Genomic DNA, 12388 nt, shown 5'->3' on the forward strand with positions numbered 1-12388 from the left:
AGACATCTACCAAGGCAGGATCGGCTATGTATGTTACTTACCATAGCGATAAGTTAAAAATAATTTTTGAATGTACTGCCCTGCACTAGACGTACGCTGTAATCGCACATTTGATTATCAAAGAATAGCCATAAAACCCGGATCGTAATTCTATGGAAATTTCACATCATGCAGAGTCCGTGTACGTTTCACTCGCACCTGTATGATTAGTGTCTTTGAAAAGAGCGGTATTGTATTCAATATTATGATTGCACATATACACGGACATGACAGGTGATGAGTGCAGCCTACGTATAGTGCAGGGCAATACATTTTCACATATTGCTATGGTAATGAATCCTGTTACATCACACTTCTACGGTGAATTAGAACACTCAAGTCAATGCTCAATGTATCTACTTTGTTATTATTTTACATGTGTTTTAACTTGTTATCTACTTTTTAATAGTAATTTACTTTTGATTATATTTTCCAGGCACATCAGACTGTTCAAGAAAAGGAATTTCTTGATAAATATCGACCGCTGCAATCTGTAGTCCAGCCGCAATCTGTAGTCCAGTTTCCAGAATATGATTCAAGTAGTTCAGAATATCATTCAGACATGACTGGCACCTTCGAATATGACTCAGTGCTTGGGATTGCTACTGCTACTGGTCCAGATATTGACTTGGCAAGCCCTCTAGAGGCTTATCCAGGAGGTGGTACAACAGACAGTTATTCAGAAACAAATGATTCGTCATTTTTGGAAGCAACTACGGCTCATACTACTGAACCGTCTGTTGTGTGTTTTACACTATATCCTGTTCCACCTGTAAATAACGATACTGATGAGACAGCGGTACCCATATTGAATATGACAATAATCAATGTGACAATAAACAGCACAACATTCAGCAACAGAATAGTTTTTAGGTAGGATGCGTTTCGTACTTGAACAATTAGGTAGTTCCCGAAATTCCTTGCTAAGAAACCCAGACCGCGTCATCGTCAATTCGCACATTTGGTCATTTTGACGTCGATGTGATGACGTAGTTGTTTGCAAAGGATTTGGGCAATTACCGTTATTATAGTAATGTTTGCAATGACGCTTTGGGAAGAGCCCTACATTAGAATATTTGCTAATCTTGTCAAGATGAAGAGAAAGGGAGAGGGCTGTGAAATTTCGGTCAAACTATACAAAGTTTCTTCTTGTTAAGCCCGGGGGGCCACTCACATAAATGGTCTGTACGCATGCTTGACCAAAAAAAAACAAGTAAAAAGGGGTGTTTTTTAGGCAAGGCAAGTTACGGGTGTGACGCATTTAGGGTCTAAAAAAGAAATTTTCTGTAATTACGAGTCCAAAGGGTACATTTTTTTCATTTTTACTAGCCAAACACTCATTAGGGGGTAAATTATATATTAAATTACCTTATTAAGGATCTAAATTTGCTGGTAGGGTAAAACTCGTTTAGGGGGTATTTAAAAAAAATTGGTCACACATGCGTACACTATCATACTTGAGTGGCCCCTGGGTTGTTAAGCTCACGTCACGTAGCTTGAAAATGGGTTCATGTGAAGGAAAATGGAAAGAACGATATTTGGAATATGAAGTGGGTAAGGTAATTTTGAAACTTTTTGGGAACAATTAAAAAAATACGTGTGTATTATTTTTATTACCTACTAATTTAGCTGCACAATGTGTCATCTGATTATTAAATGTTGACATTTGTGTAATGGAAGACACGTTGTGCGCATTAGACTTACAAAAATATGTGACTGGATAAGTAATATATGGCTGTTTTTCTCGCACATTAGAATAAAACAATTCAAGATTGCAATTAAACCTATGTATAATGTGTAATAGTAATTCCTGTTTGTTTATCATTTGCTTTACAAGAAATATCACCAATGATACTGCGGATGGAGTTCAAATTTGCCATGAACTACAAACAGAAACGCGAGAAACACCGATAGGACGTGAGTTCACCCGTGAAATCATGGTTGTAGAATCAATAACAGTGATGTTTGCTGGTGAAAGTAGGTACAGCTGGTCACCATATGACGAACTCTTGATCGCTGAAGCAGCCTTTGCACTGGCAAACATATTAACTTTTGGGCGTTTACTTCAAACTGTCGTAATGATCAGTGGTCGATTGGGCGTCCTTGCAATATCATTGTTTGGAATGGTTGGAGACATAGTCAAGTTCCTGATATTGTTTACAATGACATTGGTATCTTTCGCACTAGGAATGACGCAGCTTTATCGTCCATTTGATGCCTTAAAACTGGAATTTTGTGAAGATGAGGAGGATTGCCCAAACACAGCGTTTATAAGGTATATTTAGTCAACATGTAATATTTCATCATATGAGAACTTCTTCAGTATGACCCTAAATTGTTCAATATGATAATTAAGTTTGTTAAACAAACACATATTAATTGGTTATAGTGTGATTATTTACAAATTACACCAGAGGAAAATCTTTATACATATACTTTATATTATAGTCCACTCCACCAGCAGCAAGTACAGTTTACGGTCTTGCGTTTGTTATGCAAGTGTAGCCTAACTATTGGATCGGTTGCTGTTCATTAACTTATTGATTAAACAGCTCTTTTCAGAGCAATCATTTGACTTGCTTGATCAGGAGAAAGAAAGCGATATGGATGCAAATAAGTCAGGTTCTGGGGAAAGATGCTCAAACAGAAAAAAAAATACCTTTTCATGTATCGTATAATGCAATTTCCTAGGGGAACTTCTATCGGCGTTAACTCTCGTGTTCGCGTTCGAATGTTAAATTCCATACGCTGCGTTCAAACGCACGTACGGAGTTTGAGAATGCGCGACATCTACAATGATACCCCGAGGGTAATGATACCCCGATGGTATCACTTCACACAAATGACCATACGGGTATGCTCCCCAGGAAAGACCCCCCTTTTTGGATTTCGCAGCTTCGAAAGACCACCTATATATGACCAAAATACAGCTCCGAAAGACCCTTGATTTTGATAGTTTCAGCTCTAAAAGGTGTTTTCAGGCGATTTTCAACCAGAAGCCAAGAAAGACCCTTGATTTTGACTGTTCGCAGCTCCAAAAGGGGATTTTACTTGTTCGGAGCTCCAAAAGACCTTCTGTTACCGGTACGCTGTCAGCTCCCAAAGACCCACCACCTCAAAATTCCGGGGGAGCATACCCACCAAAAGGTTTTGATGTGCCCCCCCCCCCTTTCCCGGAATGATACATTGTTGAATACTTGGAAAAATGATTTGAAACAATTTTCTGAGAAAGTTTGACAACAACAAAATGATGACTTAATGAAGTTATACTTATAGGATATGATGGTCCCTACATTTGCGGGGGTCTCAATAGTTAGTTAAGTTTGAAACTAAGTTTTACCCATGCTTCACTCAACCTATAATATATTCCTTTCGTACATCGTTAATGATTTCAATATTTGCTTTCAAGTACTCGATGGGGAACCCGTGGGAATTGTTTAGAGTCTATTAAGAGTTTGCAAAAGATGTAAAAATAAGACTTCCATGTCTGTACTCAATCATATTATGTTAAAATTTATCACGTTATATTTTACAGCTTAGTTGAGTCCATGAAGACACTATTTTGGGCATTATTTGGCCTAAGTGACCTCGAAGTTTTACAAATCCCGAAAGGAAATCTGAAACTGACAGAATCTTTAGGACATTTTATATATTCTCTTTATCTGTTGGTGGCAGTTATAGTCTTACTTAACGCCTTAATTGCAATGATGAGTAGCACATACGCAAAAGTCCAGGTAAGATTATCCTAAGGTGGACAAGCAAATAAAATTTTAGGAAAGCGGTCACCGTCAGAACCGTGGTCACCAGTTCTTTTGTTATGCATAGTCGCGCTAAAAGTCGATCGATACATGTTAAAATCAGCACAATTCAGAGATACACCTTTTTGCTATGAAATTAATTAAAGCATTTTTTTTCCTTCACGTACGAATATAGTGCTTGAATATACTTTTTTTTTTAAATTCCTGGTGTTAAAATTAGGCATGAAATTGTGTCTTTTAGTATGATATTTTTTTATTTTTATACGCCTTAAGTTCGCCCGGGAGCTTTTTTAGGAATTCATTTTTAACGCTTCAAACTGATATAGTTTGCTAAAGAAAGATATTTCCCACCTCTGTAAGGCACATCGTGTGGGTCTACATATTATAGTTTGGTCAGAATTTCCGTTTTGATTTCACCTTTTTTCACTTGTGACTGCCAAAATGTTTACGTACGTACTTCATTTCTAATATAACCAGCAGAAGTAATCGATATTTCTATTGTGGCTTGCAAAATCATCCACCCATGGGTACATTCGTAAATTGGTAGTCGGAATTGAAAATGGTGCAATCAAAACCGAAATACTGACAAAACTATGACATATAGCTTTATAAATTATGATGTGCTTTAGAAAGTTGGGAAATATCTTACGTTAGCGAATTATGTTACATTTGAAAAGCAGAAACGTTGACCCCCCAAAATGCTCGCGGGACAACTTGAAGCCTGTAAAAATCGAAAATCTTACAATAGAAGGCTAAATTTCACAACTAAGTTTAACACCAGGGTTTGAAAAAAATATACAGTACCAAACATTATAGTTTTCTTCTGACATTTACTGAAAAAATGAAAATTAATGCTTTTCATTTGGCCGAGAAAATTAATTTTACATTAAAAGGTGTAACTCAAAATTTTGCTCATTTCAACGCCAAATTCGATCGTTCTGTATTGCCTCATTAAATGACTGAGTGGGCCTTGCACAACAATAGATATCGGTTGACCACCGTTCTGAGTTTCGTAAAGAGTCAAACATTTCTATATATCAACATTAATTGTTTAGTGTGATATAAAATAGGGGCGACTTCAAAACTCGACCTCCGTTTGACCAGTAAGTGTTACCGGTGGTTAAACCGCGTTCCATTGTTTAGAACATTCTTAAACACTTGAAACGTTCCTGCAATCTTATTGGTTCTTTTACCTAGTCTCAGTACCAGCCGGTTTGTGCTCCTCCGTCACTAGTGACGGAGGAGCACAAACCGGCTGGTACCGAGACTAGTTCTTACCCAGCTTTACCCGTGTGATATGACACAATATCACACGGGTCAGCGCGTGTGCGTCAACGCGATACGCGTACTCGCTATTTGGACCAATCGGAGGCGCACAGCAACAACGAGACTGATCGATTTTAAACCCTAGGTAATTCCTTGCAAAATGTAGATTTAATTTGATTAAAATGTGTATGATATCTTTATTTGAATTGAAGTGTTTAAGAATGAGAATAAAGGTATTGTTTTTTTTAGTTGCTGTCGTGCATCTATCGTCTCATATAACACGGGCGGCATCATTATTTTTGGCGTAAAACAACTCGGCTTCGCCTCGTTGTTTTACTTAAAATAATGATGTCGCTCGTGTTATATGAGACGATAGATGCACTCCAGGGCATAGACATACCACCTAGACCTGTAACTGCCCATCCCTAACCATGGCAGTAGGTGAAGCCACGTATCCAAGGTGATTTTGGTCGGGTGGTCGGACGCGGAGAAATAAGCGTTCATGTCTGGAACGAAAAACGCGATCGTTTGCGTGATTGCTGCGCCGTTATCGCCCGCGTCAAACGCAACATGTTCTGTAGACGCGAATATGCCTGCTTGTTTGCGTCCGGGTTGCGTCCTTGTCAAAATCGTTGCTAAGCAGTGTTGACTTCACTACGCAAACCAAAGTCATAGGTCTAGGTTCTTGTTTGTCTGGGCTCCAGGGGTAAAAACAATACCTTTATTCTCTAAATATAAACCGGCTCCAACACTCAGAACCGGTGGTCGAGTTTTTTTTCTAGCATTGAAATTAAAATAAAATATCTTATAACTTTATTTTGACGACTTATATGGCATACTTCAGTCTATTGCAACAAACAAAGTTTTGAATTACTAATTAGAAACTTGTAAAAGAATTTTATAATTTTATAGTGACACAGAATTTTCCTTGAATTTCTACTGTTATACAGCTTTCCTGGATGCAATGAAGAATTATAGTATAATATATAACATATATAATATTCTTATCGTCATTATGATAATCATACATTATATTGCTCAATTTCAAACTGTATTTTTAGGAAAACGCTGAAAAGGAGTGGAAATACTGTCGAAGCACAATGATGACCGAGTACATATTAGACGGCGCTGTTTTACCGCCGCCATTTAACTTAATTCCTGATGTGTGGTTGTGTTTATCATATTTCATTCCAAAGAAACAACAGGTAATATATCAAGAACTCTACTTAAAAGCGTTTTGTTATGTTATGTGCAATGTATGCAATCATAATTAGTCAAGAGTCAAGGTAACGGATCCACATTTACTTTTTACAGAAAGGATGTCTTTAAAATCTGTAAAGACCTTATAAACCTCTCAGGCGTTTTTCATACAACAATGTTGGCGAGGTCCACGATGGCTCTTCATTGAACAAAGGGGACTCGCCTTTCGTGCATGATGTCCCGGGTTCAATCACTGGAAATGGAGGGGTGGCCTCGGGATTAAATTATGAGTAGCATATATTTATAAACAAACCAAACCGTTCGGTCCCGTGTACTGTACAGAGAGTCATATCTGTACATCAGTTTAGAAAAGGCCAAACTGTTAACTCATGACTCTGTATTAGTTAATAGGAAACTCGAGCTACCGCCTCTTGCAAAAGCCGATGGCTTGGCTCGATTGTCCTATATTAACCAATAACCATTGCATCTGCGAACACGTGACAGTTCACTTTCTCTTGCAATGCTACTTATTCCGAATATGGATCTTTTTCCTTTGAAACCCAGAACAAACCTTGCACTGAGAATTGCGTTCTAAAGAACCATGATAATCACTATGAGGTAAGCTTATGACATGTGCTTTTGCCGAAGATTAAAAGATGGCACATGTTTTTACTTTAGCCTATTTTACCTAACAATTGCTACCTAAAAACTAATTTGAGTATAAATTATACAGGGTGTCTTAATAAAAATAGGCCCTGTGGATTAGGGGACGTAACTTAAAATTTAGGCATAGCAGTAAAATTTAATTTTTTTTGTAGATTCAAAAACCATGATGTGTCGTTTTTAAGATGGTGCGCAAATCAGCAAAATCTGTTCACGCGTCACTGAGATAATTGGGATTGAACAAATAGACCCATTTTTGACCGTTCCAATTTTTTTTCAGATAATGAATCGGGAGAATTGCGATCCGCTATAGTGATGCGATAACATAGTTTTACATGGTTTAGGAGTCATTTATTGATCCCGATAATTCGCAAAGCGTGCTTCCTTAAAGTCATAATGTACGATCTTATAATATGAATTTGGTTAATTTTTTTCAAACCTGAATCAGCCAAATTTGTTGTGTTTGTAGGTAAACAGAGCAAAGTTCGACATAAAGTCATAATTCAAGAAATTATGACTTAATGTCCTCCCATAGAACTGTGTGTTAAACGGTCAAAATAACAAGCAGTGTTTCTTTCACATTACCTCGTTATTTCAGCTCAAAATGGACAGAAACCATTCCCGATAATTATTACTACTATTATTTCAGCATTTTGAGTATATTGACAAATTTAAAATTGGAAGGAAATCGTACATTAAGCCTTTAACTGATTTGCACCAGGACCATCACCATCATCATGATAAAGAAATCATATAAAGTGTGTATTCTGTTTAAATCTTGTATTGGTGCTACCTTGCTTCAAATTCCTGTATAGGGATGTTTTTGGTTTTGAAAATCACTGGTCGCGCATAAACTAGAGTTTTTTGGGCCACTTAATGCCATTATTGAGATTCATTCTTATGAAAAAAAAACATATTTCGTGTTTTTCTGGTCATTTATGTGTATACTATGAAACTTTAAAGTGACCGCTTGGCCCTTTAGTTGCTTGAGAAATGTTTGAACAATATGTTAACCCAAACAGAAAGGTGCGAAAAACATTCTTTGAGAGATTTAAAATTGATTGGTGAATTTTTTCAATTCGTACCCAGCGACTTCATTTCTTTTTGTCCATTATAAACTACAATGCAGCACATTAGTGTTTAATGTGTATTGCCCCATTGGAACGGTCCAAAAATGGGTCTATTTGTAAAATCCCAATTATCTCTGTGACGCGTGAACGGATTTGATGTTTTGTGCACCATTTTAAAGAAGAAACGTCATGGTTTTTTGAATCTTTAAAAAAGTTTTGATTTTACTGCCGACATTTTAAGTTACGTCTCTCAATCCACAGGGCCTATTTTTATTGAGACACCCTGTATAATAATAAAAACGAGGTTTCAATAATATAAAATAAACAGATAAAAACGTCTCAAATTTGCTTAGCCATTACAACAATATTAAAGTAAACTTATTTCTTTTCTTCCTAGGAAACGAACAATGCTGTGAAGAACCGGTACATCTATGAATTACAAAGGACAGTCAGAAAGATGTTTAATCAACGATGCATGAAGTGCAGCAGGAGTGGAGACTTCTGAAATATCGGTGTTGAACTTCATCGAAGAGAGAATACTTATAAATATAATGTATGCATCCATCTAAACCTCGCATATTGTACATACGAGGGGCACTGACGATAAGTTCCCGCTACTATTATGTATCTCCACTCAAGTATAACTTTGATGAAATTTACTTACTAGTAGGATAAATACAAACTTGTACCTTTGTCTTTCAAAATCAAATGTGTAATATAATAGTTCAGCAGTATATGCCGAAATGAAATAGTTTTTAAAAGTGTTTTTAGAATGTATTAAATGCAAATTTCTTGAACATGCTAAGGAAACCTGATTTTCTTTTAGAAATAGCCAAGTGTGTGTGTGGTGGTGGGGTGGGGGTAATGAAATATTTTATGTAAAACTGAAGCATCATTTGTACAAAAGAATTGATATGAATACAAACAAGGGAAGAGGCTTACGCAACATAGACTGGAACATGGAAACATTACAAACTAGCACACGAGATCAAATTAATGATGCTTAATCGTTATTCTTAATATATCAATATACAGGGGAAAGAAGAATTACGCATCACACACTAGCACATTTAAACATAAATTTACAAAAATGACATGCATAGACAAATTAATTAGAGGTTAATAACTGCTCATCGGTTATTTGGAGGGTATTGTGAAAATTCTAAACAATTTGCCTTTGGAACCGAGGAATATCCCGAGGGGCGCAGCTCCGAGGGATATTCCGAGGTCCAAAGCAAAATGATTAGATTTTTCACAATGCCCGACATATAACTGATGCAAAGTTATTAACCGAATTCATAACCGTCATTTTTAACTCATCACTCAACCAAATCTCAAGATTTTATTCTCCGAAAGTTGTTGAAATAAACAATTTTTATCAAAACTTATATTTGCAGCCACATTTTCTAAGCCTCTTTTAAAGACTGGAAAAGAGATTAAGAAGTACCGGAAACCATTTTCCCGTGAAAGAGGATCAGTCACACCTGTGAAGTAAAAAATTCTCTTTGTTTTGCCAAGCAAAATGAAGAATGTATAGACTACTTGACATCATTGTTTATCAAAAATGCGAGGGACCTCTACATTGTTCAATGACTTTCTCGTACTAAGAAATGTGGTGGGCAAACTACGATGCGTACGCATACTGCAGGGCAAAAAACAATGGCAATTGCCATAATTCGCGCGCATACTGCCGGGCAATGACGTCACATGTCAAGTGGTCTAAGGGCGGCCTATCTGCTGTGTCCTAGCAGAACATCAATCAATATGAGACATTAAATATTAAATGCGAGGATCAAGAGGATACATGCCTGAGAAAACATAAAATAATTAAAGAAATGGAGCTCAGACAAACTGGCATTATAATAAAGGAGAGAAAAAATCAGAACCGTTCGGATTCGAACCAGCGCGCACTGACGATTACATGTCGTACAGCTCACCACCACACGCCACAACAGCTCATGGCGGATCTGCCGGCGAATTGAACATGTAATGATTTTATTATCTCGTAAATGTCTCACGGCCAATGAGACATTTTTGGATGTATTAACGTTGATAGTAACTATAATAGGAACTATAGTTTTAAAACTTAACTAATTTTAATTTTAAAACTAGTTTTAATGACATTGGTGCTTATGTAGCTGCTGAATTATAGGCGCCTATTGTACTTGAAAAGTTGAAAAGAAAGCGAATAAATTTGCCTATTTCATTGTATGTGCACTATGATAGCTTTAAATCATTAACGATAATGTAAACCATATAGAAACAGTTACCATGCCGAAACATTATCTGAGTACAATGAGTGATGGCACCGGTGATTATGCAGCTGCTAATTAATATGGTCTATTATAAATTGTGAACACTAACAGGAAAGCAAATAAATTAGTCTACGTTTTCTATTTACTATAACATTCTTGTTAAAAGTGTAATAAAAGACCTGGACTACATTAACTGATTGTTAGCATTTTAACTGCAATATTTATTAAAGCAAAATAGCTCACAATGGTGATGATAATATGCTATAATAAATAATGATCCAGAGTGTATCTTCTCTGACATAAACACCTGATCGCATAACCATAAATCGCATAATGTCATTTTAACCATTGAATTTACTCAAAATGCTAAAGATCATGATCGATCAAGGTAAAGTGAAAGAAACCCGGCTGTTTAAGGTTAGCCGAGAGTTTTTCATGCGCTTGATTTCAGAGGGGCGTAAGTTCATAACAGAAACAGCCATGCAGAAAATGAACTGTAAGCGTACCGGGACGTAGGCCTACTTACAATAGAATATCGATCCACGGTCAAGACATGAAAAGGCTATGAAACTTGGCTTAGCTCGTGCCCGGAGCTCGGATGCTGGGGGGGGGTGTGGCACAAGCCGTTTTCGGCAATTTTCACAAGGATTTTATAAATTTTAAAATTGATTGGGGGCACTTCGTCAAGCTACGCCCTGGAAAATGTGTTGATTTTGAATTTATAGCCTTGATATCTTTGATGAAATCAATGCTGCTATTCCCCTGATTACAATGTATAAAGGGTAGGCAACAACAACAATATCAAAAAGCAATTATTTGTAAATCGAATTTGGGATGAAAATCAAGACAGACTTAGCAGGCCTACAAATTTCTGAATTATATAAAGTGAAAAACAATCAATCACGATTCACTGCACTCAGCGAATCAATCAAATAAAACTAAAAAGAAAGGAGCAAGAAAGAATAAAGAAATAGTGAAAAGAGAAAGAAAGAGAGAGAAAGAAAATGAACGAAAAGAAAGAAAGAAATGAAAAAAAAAAGTGAAAAAAGAAAGGGAGAAAGAAAAGAGGAAAGAAAGGAAGTAAAAATGAGAAAAGAGAAAAAAAAAAAATTCAGCCACACGGAGACTCGAACCCACAAAAATAGTTCATATTAGATTCCCAGTCCAACGCTCTATCCACTCGGCCATAGATCAGCTTACGCAATTGACTGTTCTCAAAGCGGATGATATTTTTTATAATTGGATGCAATTACATGATTACAATCGCGTCCGCATTATGGCTCTTAGAATAAACACGCATGTCGGCGCTGAAATTTTGAACGAACTGATGGAGGAAAACCTCGTTTTTTGCAAAACTAGCTTCAAGTTGGAGTGAAAATCAAATGGAATAGCAATTGGCAGAATGTTGAGAAATAATGTAGGTATTCAGATGTCTAAATTAACGTCTCGTAATCAAGATATCGATAATTTCACAAACCAGCTTTTTCTCAAGCAAATTCTCCAAAATTTTCCCCCAAAACGGGCTTTTAAAATTTAATCGGTACTGTATTTGGTTCTTCCCCATGGCAACATTATTTCTTTGATCGATTTGTAATACAATACGCAAAAGAAGAAAACAATCGCTCGGTGTGGATTTATACGGAGCGCACATTTGAAAAAAACCTCATGGAACGTGTTTTTGATCTTGTGAACATGGTGGGTAAAAATGCTTTAAACGAAGGATTTTCAAATTTATTCTAATAATTTGTATATAACACACACAAAAATGTTAAGCTACATCCAATGCACCAACATTTCACTCGCTGCGATATTTGATTACTGAGAAAACTCTGTTTTAGAGAACAACCATGATGCACTTATGGTCCATGGTAAGCCCGATTCGACCTTTGTGGCATTAAACCCAGTTAACAGGAAATTAATCCAGTAAATCGATTCAATAAAGCAAATAAGCTCATGCATTCGATCACTAACGGCAACCAGCTTCGGTCGATTACCCCAGCTGCAGCGTGTGTAAACTCTAATTTGCATAGAGGCTGTACGTGAAATTATTGATTGGCTCCAAACAAAGGATTTGAACCGGTGCACGTAATCATGGCGCAGTGCAGTCCATTCAATCAAATGTTGTCATCAACCTATT

General features: G+C 36.7%; 1 protein-coding gene across 1 annotated transcript; it reads left to right on the forward strand.

Moving 5' to 3' along the window:
* Positions 1 to 3582: 3582 nt before the first annotated feature.
* LOC140151876 (short transient receptor potential channel 3-like) lies at positions 3583 to 8538 on the forward strand. Its single transcript, XM_072174192.1, has 4 exons — positions 3583 to 3773; positions 6125 to 6268; positions 6828 to 6881; positions 8394 to 8538. The coding sequence occupies exons 1-4, from the start codon at positions 3588 to 3590 to the stop codon at positions 8499 to 8501; spliced, it is 492 nt and encodes a 163-aa protein (XP_072030293.1). The 5' UTR covers positions 3583 to 3587; the 3' UTR covers positions 8502 to 8538.
* Positions 8539 to 12388: the final 3850 nt, after the last annotated feature.

The sequence above is a fragment of the Amphiura filiformis genome, chromosome 5 (genome assembly GCF_039555335.1).
Source record: "Amphiura filiformis chromosome 5, Afil_fr2py, whole genome shotgun sequence".
NCBI lineage: Eukaryota > Metazoa > Echinodermata > Ophiuroidea > Amphilepidida > Amphiuridae > Amphiura > Amphiura filiformis.